This window comes from Alternaria arbusti (assembly GCF_024043155.1).
Source record: "Alternaria arbusti strain BMP 1465 chromosome Unknown scaffold_22, whole genome shotgun sequence".
In the NCBI taxonomy this organism is placed as follows: Eukaryota; Fungi; Ascomycota; class Dothideomycetes; order Pleosporales; family Pleosporaceae; genus Alternaria; species Alternaria arbusti.
Genome location: NW_026249962.1, coordinates 193,690 through 210,768, shown reverse-complemented (window position 1 = coordinate 210,768; position 17,079 = coordinate 193,690). Strand labels below are relative to the sequence as shown.

The following is a 17,079-nucleotide window of genomic DNA, read 5'->3' as shown; positions in this document are numbered from 1 at the left end:
TCTTCCCGCGTCATCCTTATCTGGCTCGCTCCCGGCCTGGCCACACGGACCTATCTTGGTTGCTGCAACGCATGGTGTGTCATGCGTGCTGGGCGTTTGCGTGCCGCCGCGCGACGACGGTGTGCTTGAGTATCAAGGTGAGGTTTTTGGACGGGGAAGGCGAGGTGTTAAGGGGTTGGGCTGGGGGCGCGGAGGGGTGGGGGATGAGGGAGGCTGTGGTGCATAAGAGTGTGCTTAAGGGGGTGAAGAGTGCGGGGATGAGGGGGAGGGGGGTTGTTTATTATGGGGGGTTGGGGCTGGGGCATTTGGTTTGAGGTGCACGGGCAGGATAGGATGGCGGGGAGGGGGTCACTTCGATGTTTCGGTCAGTGTGGAGAGATTGCTGGATTGATGGTTTTAAAGGAGATCCAAACTTGCATAATTAGGATGGGTATACGAACAGCCCAATCTACGTACGATTATTGCAATCTCAATCATAGTACAAAGCCGCCGGTTGTAACTACCTTCCAGCCACGCACGGGATGCGTATCTTCCAATTCTACACACCACCAGAGTACCTCTTTTGTCTTGTCGATTTGCCCACTCTCCTCGTAGGCTCTCGCCATCGCATACCATGCTTCAGAATAGTCCCAACCGGCACCAAGCTTGGTAAGTGTGGACAGTAAACCGAATGCGCGGTCGCGGGCCGCAAGGCGGGTCAGTGTCGGTGATGAGAGCTGGTTCTCTACCGACGGCGTGTGAGAGGTTAGGTATTGGGTCTTCGATGTTGACGTCTTTGTATGAATTGAAGAGGCCGATGACTGTAGCGGAGGGGAGATGGTGTCGGTGTTGGCAGGCTCCAGCGGTATGACCTCGCTGTAGACATCCAAAAGGATGTTTGAAAGACCGACGATGGCTTCAGGATGGTCTGGGAAGTGTTGTAGGGCGCGCTCAAAGTCTGCGCGAGCTTCATGCTTCATCGATTGGGCCACAAGCTGTTCTGCGCGCTGGAGCTATGTCAGTAGAGGTAAGATCGAAGATATTGGGAGACTTACAGCAGCGAAAACATCCGCCCACAACTCCTCCACACTCTTACCTCCACCCCACCCCTTGTCCGCGAGCGCCTTTGCTGTTGAGTGTTCCAATGAAACTTCTGCTTCAAACGTCTCGACTAGCTTCAATGCCTCAGCAACAGCTTCCCTAGCATCCTGGAACATGTGCGCTCTTGCATATAATCCAGAGATGAAGATCCATATGCTGACCAGCAACGAGACTTTCTGACGACGCTCTTGGATCTTAGAAAAGTGGGGATCCGCGGGTATGTAGTCAGCATGTGGCAGACGCGAAGGCAAGCGAGTATCCTGTCTGGGTGGTTGTTCTTCGTGACCCAAAGGCGGAGAGGAGTGATCTAGGTTATGGGCGACGGGTGGAAGTGGTGTGTCACCCTTTTCTATTGACTTTCCTGGAGAGCTGGGATTGGAAATGCGTCGAGGCGATTTTGAGTTTGCAGTGTTACTGCGTGCACGAGTGCTGTTTGGAACGTGTTCTGGAAGCGGTGGTACCTCTGGAACGGTGTCTTTGCCGGCCTGACCATCATCCTGCTTGTGGTGGTGGAACAGATGGTGTCGATGATGACCGTTAGTGGGAGCTGCGCCGTTGTCATCAGTGACTTGAATCGCAGGAGGCACTTCCGGTTGTGTCGTAGCTGTCTTGGAGCTGACCACAGATTTACTTCGATCAACATTTTCTTGCTGAGTCGTTCTGACTGACCCTCGTCCGCGGAAGATACTACCTCGTGTGCCCGAGGCGGTCTTTGGAGGCGCCAGCGACGCAGGTTCGGGTGGAGTCTTGACTTTGTCAGCTGCCGGATCGCCGAACAGTCGACCGTACAGTGCAAGGAGCTCGTCACATCCGTCAACCGCAGCGGTGGCACCATCGGTGATCTCGAGAAGCGACAGCTGCGTCATCTTGATCTGCAGTATGTTGCTCTTTTCGAAACGTTCCATGCGATCGACAATACCAGATTCTAGAGGTTCTTGACCAGCAGCCTCTTGGAGGTGTTCGCTTCTGAATGCGCCTGAGTCGCGGCCAAACAGGACCGCAGGATCGCCGAATTGCTCGAAAGCCGCCTCGCACGCCTTCTCAGCAGCGGTGAACTCAGATCGTGACGTCAAAAGCAGGGCAAGAAGATGCCACACGGGTATCAACTTGCGTTCGCGTCCATATTCAGTGGTGATGCCATCCGACAGAACTCCGTCTACACTGACCGTCGTGCCCTTTGTTGCTGGAGAAAGTGCACGCTTGGCGATTTTGATGGCACCGGGGATGTCCCTTGTTTCCGCGAGAACCAAAGCGAGGGCGTACAGAGCTTCCACATTATGTTCGTCACCGAGATTAGGTGAAAGCGACTTCCTGAGGTACTGCACAGCTTTGGCCTGGATCGTGGCCCGTGCCTCAACCTCGTAAGTGAGCCGTGCCCAGTGTGCTTGACTGATGCCAATGGCGCAATAGGCGGCAGCTAGGGCCGTGGGTTCGACGAAAGATGTGCTCGAAGCAATTGAGCGGGTATCAGACGTTGAGCGAAGGTGATCTGCCTGCTCTAACCAGTGCTCGATACTGTGAGCAATCTCGAGAGCCTTTTCGGCGTCATGCCTAGATCCCCATCGACAGAGCATCCTGATGGCCTCGGCGGAGGTCCTCAACACCGTGCTGTCGTCGTCAATGCCAGCCTCGAGTTCGCCTGACTTTTCCGATCGATCCTTGTTCCGCGTGATGATCTCGACATAGGAATCGTAGGCTTTGTATGCCAGTTCAGGCTCGGCTAGAGATGCGTGGACAACGAAGAGGTTGCGCAGGATCTGGGTCGAGTGGTACGTCTTGGTGGCTGCTCGATAAAGGATCTGGATGATATTAGTCATTGGATCTTCTCGGGGTAGATGAGTAACTTACATCAAGCACGCCTCGCGCGACACCCTCTTTCCCTCCTTCGCCTAGATCATCGTCGCTCCAGGTGGGACCGCAGAGGAGGCGCCAGTTGTCCATGACGGAATCCACCCACGTTTCGACTTCATGGTTGGTCTCGCTGGCTTTGGGAAAGTGTGTCTCTCGTATCAACAGGTTCTCGTAGACAGCCTCGACTCGTTTCAGCTCCGCCCGCTGCCGTAATCGCGCGTCTGACTGTGCGGTAGGCGTCGGCTTCTCTTGGATGATGGGTGTGGAATCGGGCTCGTAGGCGAGGTCATAGCGGAGGATCGTTGATAGCGAGTCGTAGTAGGCCTTCCACGCCAATCTTCGATACCGTGCTGAGTTACCCACGTCTGATGCGGCGTTCTTGGAAGTTGCGTCCCAGAACTTTGCCCAGTAGCGGTAGGTGCGCAGAGCTTCAGACGCGTTGATTCGCTCGCTGAGGCCCATGGACTGGTCGGACAGCTGACAGAGACGGACGAGAGACTGTTCTCCCCACATCTTGAACTGGGCCGATTCGGTGTTTGGGGTGGTCGTCGTGGACAGCCAGGGTATTATTGACGAGTAGATCGTGGCTGCCTCACCAATCGCACCTGTCTTCTCCAGCGCGGAGCCTAAATCAGGTCAGTCCCCGAGTCAGAATAGAGTTGCAGAATTATGCTGTACCCTTGAGATATGTGCCCTTGACCAGACACACCCGAGACCAGCCGCTCAAGGTGCCTGCTTCGCCCGATAGCTGGGTCGCGACTGCCCCAAAGTCCTGTGGAAGTCGCGCAACTGCCAGTCCCGGCTCGTCCAGCACGTAATGGGCCCAGCCGAGGCAGACGTTGGCCTGGAAAGCGTCTTGACCCTGCGTGCCATCTTCTTCAATCGTAGCGAGCAACGAGGGTATGATCTGTGACAGGCCGGTGGTGGAGGCGGCAGAGGAGGCGGTCGAGGGCCTCTTGGTGCTGTGTGCGGCTATCTGGGCGTCGGAGCGCGCTGTGAGGGTGAGGCCTTGGGTCGCCGTTAGCCCTCAGAAAGACCAAACAGAGAGGTTTGCTGACATCGTCGGTGCGGCGCATGCTTCTCGACCTTGCGACACAGCTCAGGCACGTCGGCCCATCGTCCGGCGCATCGAGCCTCGTCCAGCTGCTGTATGTAGCGCTTGGCCTTTTCGCTCTCAGGGGGGGTCTGTAGGTCCTGTAAGCTACCGTTGTTGAAGATGACGTTGCTTCGGCGCCAGGGGAGAGGGAGGACAGCAACCTCGACATACCACCATGGTGCTAAGAATATGCCTTTAGCTCTGGACAGGGTCGCGATGTCTGTAGAATCATGTTCGACGAGCAATACTGAATGCGACGACGCCGGCCATGGCTGTACACATGTCACTGACCGACTGCACAAGTCCCACTCTTCTGTGCAGTTGGCCCGCACATCCCTGCAGCTCTAGCGCGTGCGGTCCGACGCTAACTCCGGACCTTGAACTTTTTTCTACCAGCCATCGACAACAGCCATTCCGCTGACCAGAGACGGGCTGATCAAATCAATAACCAGAGGAATCGCCAGCACCATGGCGCCCATTGCTTCCGAACTGGCGACGCTGCGAGCGCTCAGTTTCCGCATCTCGTCCACGCCAACATCCCAGCTGCCCCAACACGTGCCTGCCATAGCTGCGTCATTAGCCAATTGCAGGGCCCTCCTCTCTTCGGCCCAGGCCTCAGGTACCAAAGCGACGTCCTCGGAAGCATCCGTCGCTATACACAAGTACCGCACTCTACTCACCACTCTGCTCCAAGACCGGACTCCCCAAGGAAGATGGTGTGCCATAGTCTTGATCAAGGCCACGATTGAAGTTGGGGGTTGGGAAACTCTGCAGAAGAGTTTGACATGGGTGCGTGGCCTTCTTGGATTCCTGAACAAGCCGGATTCGCCGTCGTCAAAGAAGCTCTGCATCATCACCTTGACGCGCATCTTCCTTCTGACCAGAGAGTACCCGACATTGATTCGCGAGATCACTACTCCGTCGCTATCACCTTTCGTCCAAGTCTGTCTACAGATAGCGAATGCCAAAGCTACCCCCGTCAGTCTGCTACAGATCGTCCTAGAAAGCTTCAACGAGCTGCTGCCCCGGCATCCTACCATCTTCCGGTCTTATCTAAAGCAACTTTACCCGCTTCTTGGACGTCTCATCGCACCCACGCCATCTGATAAACTCAGCCAAGAGCAGCGGCCTGGAGCCAGTCATGGGGCTTGCTCGGATATCGCAGCTGCGGCGCGCCAACTCTACGTCCAATTACCTTGCTGTGCACCAAAAGGAGCTTCGAGCGAAGAGTGGACAAAGGCTGTCAAGAACATCACAAACGTTACCCATCAGACAACAGACCGTGTGTTCCGCGCTGTGATCGAGGACTGGCAATCGACGGCACGTGAAGCAGCTCTTTCGAACGGTCACACACTGGATGACGAAGTTCAAAACCTGGAGCCTGGCTCAGATCTGTCCGCCTGGTCGGGAATGTTTGCTGGTGGCGAACGCTTGACAGGGCTGCTCTACATCATCAAGGAGTACATCGCAAGCCCCACAGCCAATACGGTGTATCTCAACGTTGGCATGATCGTGGACCTGCTCTCGAGAATGCTTTCCCTCACCATTCCCGTGGCAGCGAGCAAGAACTTCCAGAACACCGTACGTCTAAACGCCCAAGTCAGCAAGGACGAGCGTGAAAGCCTTTGGTTATTGTTGCCAGACGTACATGTCGCCGCGATTGAAGTGCTCCTTGCTTTAGCACACAGGTCCCAGAGCAGCACCTTGGCACTGGACCCTGCCATCATTGACCAACTTGTGTGGGTATTTAGTGCGGAAAAAGAGACAGCTCAGATTAGAACAGCATGCTACACGGCGATTGCTGCTTTATTGAGGAGATCTGGAGTTGCTCTCCACAAGACCACCATCGATTCCCTCGTACCTCTCATCCGCGCTTGCTGCGACGATCTACTACCGCCCGAGACCGCGGCGCCTACAAACCAGCAGACTCCCGGCCAGGCCAAGGCCAATGGCAACAGTCAGCCCCAGACCACTGCCAACGCCGACAGTTTCCTTGGCGCTGCGAAGAACGCCGGCGGCCCCAACGCTGGATTCCCTGGACTCCAACAAGCCGCACACGATCTGCTTCCGGTTCTACTTTCAAGCATCCCGGCTCAATATCTATCTGACTCAATGCGCGCTCGTCTGGACCGTACCGCGATTCTCACACAGCACAAGGAAGCCATGGTAGCTAGTGTGTTGAACCCACCACCAAGCAAGAAGTTTGGAAAGCCCGCAGCGAGCATACTACCACTCATGGCCCGATCATTTTCCGCCGAGATGGATGTAGAGGGTATGCTCAGACCAAGGATGCCAGTCATTCGCCTGGGTGGCAAGGATTTGGAGTTGAATGATGGCAACGATGAAGACGAAGAGATGGAGGTTGAGGATGAAGGAGTTGAAGAAGAAGAAGAAGAAGAGCAGCAAGCTCTGGAGCAGGCGGATGACCACTTCGCTGGACAAGAGTTGGACAATCTGTTGGAGACTGCTGGGCAATCAGATACGGCAGCGAAGGACTTTGCTATGGAAGACGCGCCAACACCCAGCAAACCTGACCTCTCAACTCCACGATCAGTTCGTAAGGGTACGCTTGCGCAACGCCCTACCATCCCCGAGCCTACCGCATTCAGCGAAACCAAGCGGCCGATAGGCGAAGATGGTCCTCTTTCGCCTTCGAAGCGAGCAAAGACTGGCGCAGACGAGCAACGCACGTCACACCCAATACCTCCTGCGCCAACAGCATCTGTATCCTTCAGAAAATCTACTCCCACTACGGAGGTAGCCGCTACGTCAGATTTCGCCGCTACCAGCACCGCCTCGGCTGTCCCTGACCTTCCCGAGCCAGGTGAAGGAGACCTCGACGACGAGGACAGTGACGATGACAAGATATCGCTTGTACTTGGAGTCGACACGGACGATGAGTCTGATTAGTGCTTGTGTGGAGACTGTAGTTGTATAGTCGCCTTGGCTTGCGCAGAATGTAGTGAAGTAGTAATAACAAGCGCAGTCCCTGCACGGACATATAGTTCGACCTCGCAGTGACCGGTGAAATCCTCATACTAGTCTCTACGGCCCGCGCCTTTCCCAATACCCTCCACCGCGACGCCCTCGTCTCCGTAGCCACAACACCGCCCACCGCCCGCCAACCCACCCGCAACAATGACACAACCCCCCCAACGCGCCCCAGCCAAACACACCGTCCCCAAGATCTCCGCCCCCAAACCACCCGCAGCCCCATCTGCCAAGCAACCCGCAAAGCCCAAGAAAGAAAAGCGATACCCCTTCGACTCGCACCAAGACGACATCGTAGTCAACACCACTGAACTCGATACCGCTCCCGGCTTCAGGAGAGGTATAGTGGACTACCGGCATAAACTCACGCTGAAGAAGACGTATGCGCATATCACGACGGACTATGCGGAGGATATGAAGATGACTATTCCGAAGGATGCGGTTACGCCGCTTGGGTCTGAGACATTTGGGGATGGGGATGGGGATGGGGATGACGATGAAGATGGAGACGAGGATGAGATGACCAGCGCCAACGCCAACAACCCCAAGTCCAAGCGCGACGAACGTACCTACGTGCCCGAAGTCAGCGACACGATCATCGACTACACCAAGCTGCCCAGACCGCGATGCAACCGCCCTAACTACGTGGAATATATCTACCGCGCTACAACCACCAACCCCGCTGTCTTCCTCGCTATCCTGCGTGTCGCAGAGAGGAATCTGCCGTTTATAAATTTCGACTCGGCGATTACGCATTTACCCAATTTACTGGCGAATGCGAGGCTTCCTGGTATACCGGCCCTCTTAGCTCTGTCGCTCGATCCAACCAAACCCTCCAAACCCTCCGCACCGTCCGAATCCCAAAACCAGCCGGGGAAAAAGAAAGCCAACCAGCCCGCTTTCACCGAAGACACACCCCACGAGAAGAAAGAGGCAGATATACCGATGACAATCCTCTTCCTACCGAACCTATACGAAGACGGGCGCCACGCGCTCGGGTACTACGCCCTCGCTCCTGAAGCAGACCCAGACACTAAACAACTTAACCCCGAAGACGTTGTGCAAATCCTCTTTACGCCGTGCGGCATAGCCGATTTGGTGGAAGCGAGATTACTGGAGTGGACGCCTATTGATCCTGATCTTAAAGCACGGGCTGATGAGAAGAAGGGTAAGAAGGGTGAGGAGATGAAAGGGGGGGATGGCGAGGGGGCTGGGGATGGGAAGGAGGGGGATACTGGCCATGTTGGAGACGAAGAAGAAGAGTTGACTGTTGAGTACATAGAGCATGTGGCTGCGAGGGGAGGAGAGTGGTTAGAGAGGGATGTAGTGGGGGATTGGGAGGAGTGGTGTAGGAGTTTTAGGGTTGCGAGGAGGGTTTGGGAGAAGGTGCTTAAGGGGGTTGTGGAAGTTAGGGAGGTGGAGGATGTGAAGGAGGAGGTTGTGGAATGAGGCTGGGATGTGTGGTTGTGGTGATTGGGCGAGCTGATGATGATTTGCATTTTCAGAAGGAGCTTTGGCGTTCACACTCCGCTGAGCAGTAGAGTTCTTCGAAGATGCGACTTCTTGTTAAGTCGCGATACGCGTACGTGTATGATGTGGTGATCAGTAGTACATATCGTATGAGCAGAATGTGAGATGGACTTCGTTGTACGATAAGCTTAATTCAATTGTGTAGCTATATGTCAATCATGTTCATTGGACGCCTTGATCTTTCTCTCTTTCCTTTCCTCTTTCGCAGGTGGTTCTTGATCTCGTTGGCGATGCGGTAGCCGTAGTGGCCCATCACCCACCCCTACAAGTGACGGTACTTGCTTCGCCCACATGTCTCGTATCCGCGTCGGAGGAGCACTTGACTCCTTGTTGTTCTTTAGCGTCACGAGCTTTGCATCGATGTTCAACTCAAAGCGACTTCTTCCAATGAATATCTCCCTAGAAACGGAAATCCAGGCCTTGAGACGAGCCGTTTCAATAACGCCGAGCAGGACGTTTTCTGACTCGTACAGCTGTTCAAGTGGGGTGGTCATGCAAGCATCTCTTGACTCAAACTCTAGGTCGACATCGGGAACTGTCCGTTCTTGTATCATACCATAGTCTCCGGGTTGTAGGTTTGCTGAGATGCTGCATTGAAGTATTCCGGGATGGTGCTGATTCCAGTCAACGCAAAACCGTCCAGCGTGTGTACTGGAGAATTCTATACTGCCGAGGCGGGATGTAGCGTCGGGCAGGTGCCCTGCGAGTAGAGGTGGTAATGAAGTGATCTGAAACTCCAGTTCGTGGAGGATGGGAGATATGTTGACGCGTATGGGGGCTTTCGCATGGCGCTGCTTTTGGTTGGTGGCCTTCTCGCCGACGAGGGTGATTCGAGCTCGCTTCATGTTGCTTGGATTGTATCGTAGTCTCTGGGGTAGCCACATTACTGCAATAATCAGCTGCTTTCTTCTAAGCATACGGGTTTCCAGGGTACGTACGTTCTTCGTCGTCCAGCTGGCGGCCGGTTATCAGTACAGCCTCCATGGGATGCTTTGACCCCAGCCGGAAAAGAGTGACATCATCAGGACTCCGACGGAATATCAACTTCTTCCTATGTACAGATGACAATGCTATGGCCGGTCTCATGTACGGATCTCCGTCTATCGAACAGTCCAAGATGCCAAGGTAATCATTGTGAAACATATAGATATTGTTTTCTTCCAGCGGACATATGAGCATCTCGATAGATAGTGTGGTCCCAGATAGACTCGTGTGCGTACCGCGAGTCGGCATGTGCATGTTCAGTATCTCATCGCGGAAAAACGTAGGGTGTGGTGCTAGTAACGGCGATTGTCCGGCAACTAGATCCCCTAATAGATCCGACCGGAAAGCCAATATGGAATGATCTGACGATATGCCAAGGATAGCTTTTTGTAGTCGGTAGAAAGCTTTCTTCCCTTCGCCGTATAACAGGGGCATGTTCACGTCGAATAGCCCCATCAGACAGTAGGCGATGTCTTCTTCTCGCGTCGTCTTTCGTTTGGAAGCCCATCTCATCCTTTGCGCCACGCTGAATCCGTCCAGCATCGATCGCACATCGTCTTCTTCAGTGCTTGTGCAACAATGACATTCGCTTTCTGTGATCATCTTCCTGGAATTTGAGGTGTTGTCAATTTCACCTGTAAACCTCATGACCAAATGACCCTTCTCCGTCGGTATTTGGAAGCTCTTCTGTCCACGATGTCTTCGCAACAATACCGATGCGTGGATGCCACTACTTTCCGACAGCTGTGCCGCAAGAGATATACGACTCCCAAGGAAATCCCAGTTCATATCATAGAAGTGCACGCGATCTGGGGCAATCATCTCCTGTAGTGTCCACCCTCGAGTGAGCCAGCGACATTCGGACAGCGAGCATTGATCTCCAGATTTGACATCGGAGATATATGCGTAGCAGATAACGGCATCGCGGTACCATCGAAACATTGAGTTGATAGCTTCCGAAAGCTCTGTGCTGCTGTCCTTGTTGATGTTGCATGTATCGATCCAGACGAAGTCGCATCCATCTTCCAAGGCCTGTTCGCATGTCTTCCCTATTTTGAAGTAGCCTTTCTTAGCACTCCATTTGGCCCTGGAAGTGTCACGCATGTCTTCAAAGCGCACCTCCCCGTCCCCCCATGTGTGCGATAAGATCGCGTACTTCGGCTTGATCGCGCCCAATACATCGTGGAATTCGTACGTCCTGGCGTTCAAAAGTCTCATGGGGGTCGTGATCTGATTGCGCCGCGCTTGTGCTACCTTGGGGGCGAAGAAAGTGGGGCTTCAGCTTGATCGAGTCCTGCCGTAGAGCGACCCTGTAAAAGCAAATGGTGATGTAAGAGTGTCTGCGAAGTCTGGGGGTAATGCCGAGGGTTTCGTCTGAACAGTATATCATTAATGCGAGGCCTGTGAATTAGACCAGATGCATGTAGTGGCGTGAAGACATGCTCGCTTCAGCTGCGCCCCTCACACGCATCCTGGAACGATCGCATGCAGATGACCTGCGAGGTTAGCGCCATGCAGACTCAACGAATCTTAGTGCCTGGCGTCATTGGGCAGGCACTCAGTCCTCTTCGATGAAGTGCGGGTGAAAAAAGATCCGTCCACGATTGTCGCATAGAATCTTTGGATGGATCGCGAGATCACGTGTGTAGAAAAAAAGGCCAATGCGATATTGAGGCAGCACAGCACATTGACTCAAAATTAGAAGACAAATGTGGCGTCGAATTCGGGGATGGTTGGGATGCAAGCAAACACGCAGAAGGAAGAGCATCGTGGAGGTTCGGAAGCTTCGGTGCTGGTGAGTTGCCGCTGCCGTGCGCGCGACGCGCAACGCTAGTCTCGTTTGGTGTGCCTAGCGCGACGCGCGCACGCGTTTTTGGGCGGCGGACACCTGGGCACCTACCCAGGCACAGTACTCACATTCCTGCACGACATCTCTCACACGAACCGCGCTTCTCCTGCTACAATGATGACTTGTGGACAGCTACAACATGCCCGGGTGTTCTCTATAACCAGTGGCAATGAAGGTGCATCCTGCCCTGGTGGCGTCGACTCTTCAAGGGACATCTGAACGCCATTCTGATGGTTTTCCCACCCTAATGTACACCTCCGGCGATCATCAGGAAGCAACAGCAGACCGCAGTCCGAGTCAAAAGCGCGTTTTCTTGTTTATCAAGCATCTTGGCGTCACATCGACCTCATCGGTTCTCGTCTTCAAGAATGATTGTATATATCTTGCTGGCTATCTTCATGTGCTTCTGGCATGATGTCGGCGGATTTTCAAATACCGAGTTTATCATACCGTTCTGGAAAGTTAAAGTGATGACATTGGGACAAGAGAAAGCAGAAATGGGAGGTGTAATACACACGAGACCCTTTCACTCTGTACTTACTACAGCTGCCAAGATCTGAACCGAATTCCCACCGCTGCACTCAACGTGGGCGGAAGCGTAGATTCCGGGTTCATTACCGCCTTTGGATCTGTCTTCCCTTGATTTCCTCGATGCATTCCACATCACTACACTCAATAAATTTCCCCCATTGGAACAAAGTGCATTCGGACGAGGACGATACACTAGAGCCACGATGTTGCTTATGATACTCTTTATCCTCTTTGCCTGGTGCGCCGTCGCGGTACTTCCTGTCTCTTTATCTTTCCTAACGTCGAAGCTAGCGCTCCCAACGGAGGCATGGGTTGGTTCGGCGATTCGTTGGTAATCCCACAACCTTTCCATCGTCAAGATAATAACACCCCTAGGTTTGGCGCCGACAAGAGCGGTCGCTGGCCGAAACACCCCGGTAACAGCGGCAAGACCGAAATCGCGTACTGCTACGAAAACAAGGCTGCCAAAGATGAGCTGGAAGGAGTAATAGCAGAGGGCTGGGGAGCGTGGCAGCGTTCTCTTGGTCGCTGGGGCAAGGAGAGCGGCCATTCACTGCTCTTTATACGGCGCCTTGTTCCTGGCCAAGACATCTACTGCTACCCGGCGAATGGCGATTGGAATCAGCTATTCCCAGCAGATACCGTCGTCATCAAGCGTGGTGCTCCAGGGGGTTGGGCAGCAGCGTCTTCTTTGGGATATAGGGCTGAAGGTTCACCTGGTCGTCATCAATTGAGTATCGGCAACGCGGAACAAGCACCGAACAGAGATCTGGCCTGGGGTAAGTTGAGAAGCGATTTTCGATTGTTCAGATCCGCTGACAGTTAGACAGTCGTAGCTCACGAGCTAGGTACAACTATTTCTCCTCCATAAGTATACAAGCGGTAACTAATCGTATCGTTCAGGCCACATCTTCGGCTTGATGCACGAGCACTCACGCGGAGACCGCGACGACCACGTCCAGTTCAACTGCGCCAGTCTCACAGGCTACCACGAAGCTCTCCAAAAGGCCACTGCCGACGGCTTTACCATAAACGAACTCTGTAACATCTTTAATGTTGCGAAGCACTACCAATTCGACGCTTCAGAGTACTACAAGTGGACGAACGACGGCTTGGCATACAGCGCGGAGTATGATTACGATTCAATCATGCACTACAGCTCATGGCAGAGCCACAACCCTGCTCTTGTTAATCAGGATCAGAACAACCCCGATAATTACCCTTTGGTTCGACTCACCGGTGGAAAGAATGGTCAGAAGTCGCTCCTTCCGCTGCCACGTCCGAGTGGGGAGTGGGGGATTTCTAGGCTGGATAAAGAGGCTATCAAACTGTTGTATCCGTGGGAGTAATCGGCCTTCCCGCACTGGACCAGTGATCTTTATGATACCGACGCACTGACGGCCATCATCGCTTTTGGATCGCTCGATCATTCTATTCCCACGACCGCGAATAGCTAGATAAAGACTTAGACGGGAGGTGTCCAAGAAAACTACTAAGTACACTTGGAAAGCTGCACTTGCTGTAGCCCAACTTTGAGCTCAAACTTCGTGTCTCACCATACGCTCCAGTCTCAGTCTTCGCCAGTGACGCGTTCAACCAGCAATACCTATATCATGCGTCGTAGGCAAACCATATGTTAGTCATGATCTGGCGTATTGAACTCAGAAATTGCAGTTCGTAGACAATCTTACACTTAACTTTGCCTAGGTAGTGAAAGAGCCTCCACCTAGGGTTCAAAAAGCGTTTGCCCGACAAGTCCAAAGCGCACAGACCAAGAAGTGGTGTCCCTAGTCGTTCATCGCGGGGCTAGCAGAACTATTGCAAAGACCTATACTTCTCTTATTCTCTTTCCCTTGCACCAGCGTTGTTTCCGCCGCGCTGACACCGCACTCAGTGCATTGGCCCACATCACCTTCGCTGCCTACCCAGGGACCTGCATCGACTATACATACTACTAGCCTCAACCCACCAGAAGCTCTACCACCGACAAATCCCAGAATCTACCTTCAGGAACTTAACTCAGCGCCCAGCCATGCTGCTCCTACTTCTTCTCTTCGCCTTCTTTGGGATCGTCTTTGCTGGGTTCGTCATCCATAATTCGATCTTGTGAACAACCTCGACACTTGCTAACTCTTGCAGACACCCTGTAATAGCGGAATCGAGGTGGCGTCGTGATGAATATACGGCAATGTTCACAATCTATTGGTGCTTCGAGAATGATCTCGCAGAGACAAAGATTACTGTGCAACGCATGGATCAGGCATGGCTCGTTTGGACCTCAGTCATGGGAACGGCTTCTCAAGAATCCGGGCACGCCTTGGAATTCAAACGCTGGAAGCATCCAATCAACAACAACTATCCCCATTGTTACGATGCCAACAACCAATGGACTAAGGGTATGCCTCGCGCGGCAGTGCGTATAAAACATGATCCTGCATTGGTGGGTGGGGCACATGCTCCGGCTGGTTACCAAGGCAGAGAAACGGGCGCACATTATCTAACCCAGGGGCCCGTGGATACACCGGGGCGAGAGCATCCGAACCCGGTCTGGCAGATAGCACACGAGCTGGGTCATGTGTTTGGCCTTCTTCACGAGCACCAACGACCGGATCGAGATATTTACGTTCAGTTCAGGCCTCAGCACCTCAACGGATTTGCAGCAGCTTGGCAGGCTGCTCAAGCCAACCACGTCACCTTTCAGCAACTGACGGAAGTGGATGGTGTCGGTGAACGATTCGGATGGGGCTTAGTCCGCTCATATCGAAGGATTGCAGCCGCTCCAGATTACCATTCGACCTACGACTACGCTTCCATCATGCACTACGATTCGATAGCGGGATTGCCGACGGTCAATTATCAGATTCCATATTCAACAACAGATCCTAACTCGTACCCATTGGCTCAAATAGGCATGGCAAATGCTCAAGGCGTAGCACCGCTCTTCCTTTTGCCCTTAAAGGGTCAGGTACCTGGGTTAGCTTACCATATTTCTCAGGGCGACGCTGCGGCCATCAAGTTTATGTATCCTCACTATTAATAGTGTCCGGTTGGCGGACGTTAAAATTTAGAGGCTTAGAAGTGGTTTCACTGCAACCCTGGTCGTCACGTTGCTGAACGAGGGCTTGCAGAGATGAATCAGTGTCAACAATATTTACCTATGATACCTGCACTCGCTACTCAGTGAACGTGAAGTTTACATTAGAGCGTGTCTTTCACTAGCCGTTGCCCCACTTTCGCTTGCCACAGCATTAACTACGACTATCACTGCTGTACTCGACACTCTCTAGCAGTTACCTCGAAGCCGCGCGCACTCACTTCCAAGGTCGACTCTACATCGAAACATGCATTCTCTTTCCCTTCTCCTTGCCTTTCTTGGACTCGTATGTGCGATCTCGGCGGAACTTCCCGATCCCTCGCCCGAACCCATCGACATCGCTCCGCCACTGGACACCGGCGGCCATGCTGGGTACGTCATGCGGATACTAAAGGCCTATCAGTTATTGACATCCCCAGGTTCCCCGTCGAAGATGCTCAAGGGCTTCGTTGGCCCCGGCGTCCGGATCGAAAGGTCTTGATTCACTGGTGCTTCAAAGACGCAGTCGCCGAGAACAGAATCGGTAAAACAATCGAGAATGCTTGGGCGACTTGGACACGCGGTATCGGATCTGCGGGAGCAGCGAACGGCCACAACCTCCATTTCGAACGCTGGAAATCACCCAAAGAGCTTTCCTACCCGTACTGCTACATGTTGCCGAACGTATGGGACCCACAGATACCGGAGGCAGCTGTGCAAGTGTACTGGATGGAAAATAGTCTCACGGTTGGCGCTGCGTCCGCTTCGACTGGCTACATAGCTAATGGCCCTCCCGGTCGACATAACCTTATGATATCTGGACAAGCGACAGACCGGGAAAAGGACTTCGCTGCAACACATGAGATGGGTCACGTTTTTGGCCTCCGCCACGAGCACGAGCGCTCCGACCGAGATCAGTTCAAATGACGCCATCTATGGAGCGGACCCTACAAACCCCTCGTTGTACCCGATGTACACAGTGGATGCGGCGGGCGCGACCAAATTCTTAAAACTCAGAGGCCACCACCCGTTCCCACTATTCATGGTATCCGCCGGGGACGTCTCGATGATACGTGCTATGTATCCGTTCTAGAAGGTGTCCGCGGCTGCTAGAGCGGATGGATATGACCTTATTCATCGTCGGTGGCGACAGGGTGGCCTGGACTATCAGTTGAGGCAGCGAGTAGATAGACATGATGATTCTTGAACGCAGTATCACACACGGACCTGGCCGCATCAAATACTCCAAGCGCTTCATCCTCCCCAATCATCAGTCTTGGCTACTCTCCACCCCCCGCAAACTCCTCCGTAAACCTCCTAGCCTGCTCATCAAAAACATCCTTCCTCTCCACATACTCCCTCCCCATACTCGGATAATACGCATCCTCCGCATCCGGACTATCCAAAAAAGATCGCAGACTCAACAATATTTTCGAAATCGTCAAAACAGGACACCAATCTTGTTGCAAGATGTTGATACATATATACCCATTGTCGCTATCGATGTTTGGGTGATAAACATGGGTGGTGAATGTTATAGTGGGTGGGTGGATCGGGTAATCCTCCGGAAACTCCACGGCGAGGTGGAAGGTGCCGGACTCGTAGGGTGTTTCTGGGGGGCCGCGGATTGTGGCGCGCCATGAGAAGAGGTTTGATGGGTCGATTGGATGGGCTGTGCAGCCTTCTATGGGGTCGTCGCGCAGGGATTGGTATTCTTTTTGGATGCGTTTGGTTGTATGTGGGTGTGCGGGCATCTTGGAATGCGATTTTACAAGACTGGTTTGCGTAAAGTTGGGGCAAACTCTGTGCGTTGTTTGGGAAATGGTGAGGATGAAGTGTAGCGGGTGGCGAGGGATGGTGTGGCTGATTTAGGCAGCAGCCAAGTGCTACGCCAATCAATTCTGTTAATTCCTCGGCTGGTCTTTCTGAAAGCACCTTATCGACCCAGCCATCACTATATGTTATCATACTCACTACACAGCTTCATCAACATAAGAGGGGCAACGTCAGGCTTTTGTGGGCTTTATTACGTCGCAATAGTTGAATCCGACAGTGCTGCTTTCTCCACACCGGTGGAGGACATGAGAGCAAACG

The 17,079-nt window shown here is 53.4% G+C and overlaps 6 protein-coding genes across 6 annotated transcripts; 4 read left to right on the top strand and 2 right to left on the bottom strand.

The window, feature by feature from the left end:
* Window positions 1-473: 473 nt before the first annotated feature.
* J4E86_010478 (uncharacterized protein) lies at window positions 474-4,204 on the bottom strand (the record flags this gene model as incomplete). Its single annotated transcript, XM_051450976.1, has 6 exons — window positions 474-986; window positions 1,035-2,879; window positions 2,929-3,557; window positions 3,610-3,939; window positions 3,990-4,125; window positions 4,199-4,204. 6 exons carry the CDS (start codon window positions 4,202-4,204, stop codon window positions 474-476), a joined length of 3,459 nt encoding a protein of 1,152 aa, XP_051297873.1.
* Window positions 4,205-4,495: 291 nt separating this feature from the next.
* Window positions 4,496-6,937, top strand: J4E86_010477 (uncharacterized protein; the record flags this gene model as incomplete). Its single annotated transcript, XM_051450975.1, has 1 exon — window positions 4,496-6,937. The coding sequence occupies one exon, from the start codon at window positions 4,496-4,498 to the stop codon at window positions 6,935-6,937; it is 2,442 nt and encodes an 813-aa protein (XP_051297872.1).
* A 228-nt stretch (window positions 6,938-7,165) lies between these two features.
* On the top strand, window positions 7,166-8,467 carry J4E86_010476 (uncharacterized protein; the record flags this gene model as incomplete). Its single annotated transcript, XM_051450974.1, has 1 exon — window positions 7,166-8,467. One exon carries the CDS (start codon window positions 7,166-7,168, stop codon window positions 8,465-8,467), a length of 1,302 nt encoding a protein of 433 aa, XP_051297871.1.
* A 233-nt stretch (window positions 8,468-8,700) lies between these two features.
* Window positions 8,701-9,532, bottom strand: J4E86_010475 (uncharacterized protein; the record flags this gene model as incomplete). Its single annotated transcript, XM_051450973.1, has 2 exons — window positions 8,701-9,434; window positions 9,487-9,532. The coding sequence occupies 2 exons, from the start codon at window positions 9,530-9,532 to the stop codon at window positions 8,701-8,703; spliced, it is 780 nt and encodes a 259-aa protein (XP_051297870.1).
* Window positions 9,533-12,115: 2,583 nt separating this feature from the next.
* Window positions 12,116-13,261, top strand: J4E86_010474 (uncharacterized protein; the record flags this gene model as incomplete). Its single annotated transcript, XM_051450972.1, has 3 exons — window positions 12,116-12,150; window positions 12,288-12,691; window positions 12,816-13,261. 3 exons carry the CDS (start codon window positions 12,116-12,118, stop codon window positions 13,259-13,261), a joined length of 885 nt encoding a protein of 294 aa, XP_051297869.1.
* Window positions 13,262-15,253: 1,992 nt separating this feature from the next.
* J4E86_010473 (uncharacterized protein) lies at window positions 15,254-15,912 on the top strand (the record flags this gene model as incomplete). The annotated part of the gene is made up of 2 exons (XM_051450971.1): window positions 15,254-15,378; window positions 15,426-15,912. The coding sequence occupies 2 exons, from the start codon at window positions 15,254-15,256 to the stop codon at window positions 15,910-15,912; spliced, it is 612 nt and encodes a 203-aa protein (XP_051297868.1).
* Between the last annotated feature and the right edge of the window lie 1,167 nt (window positions 15,913-17,079).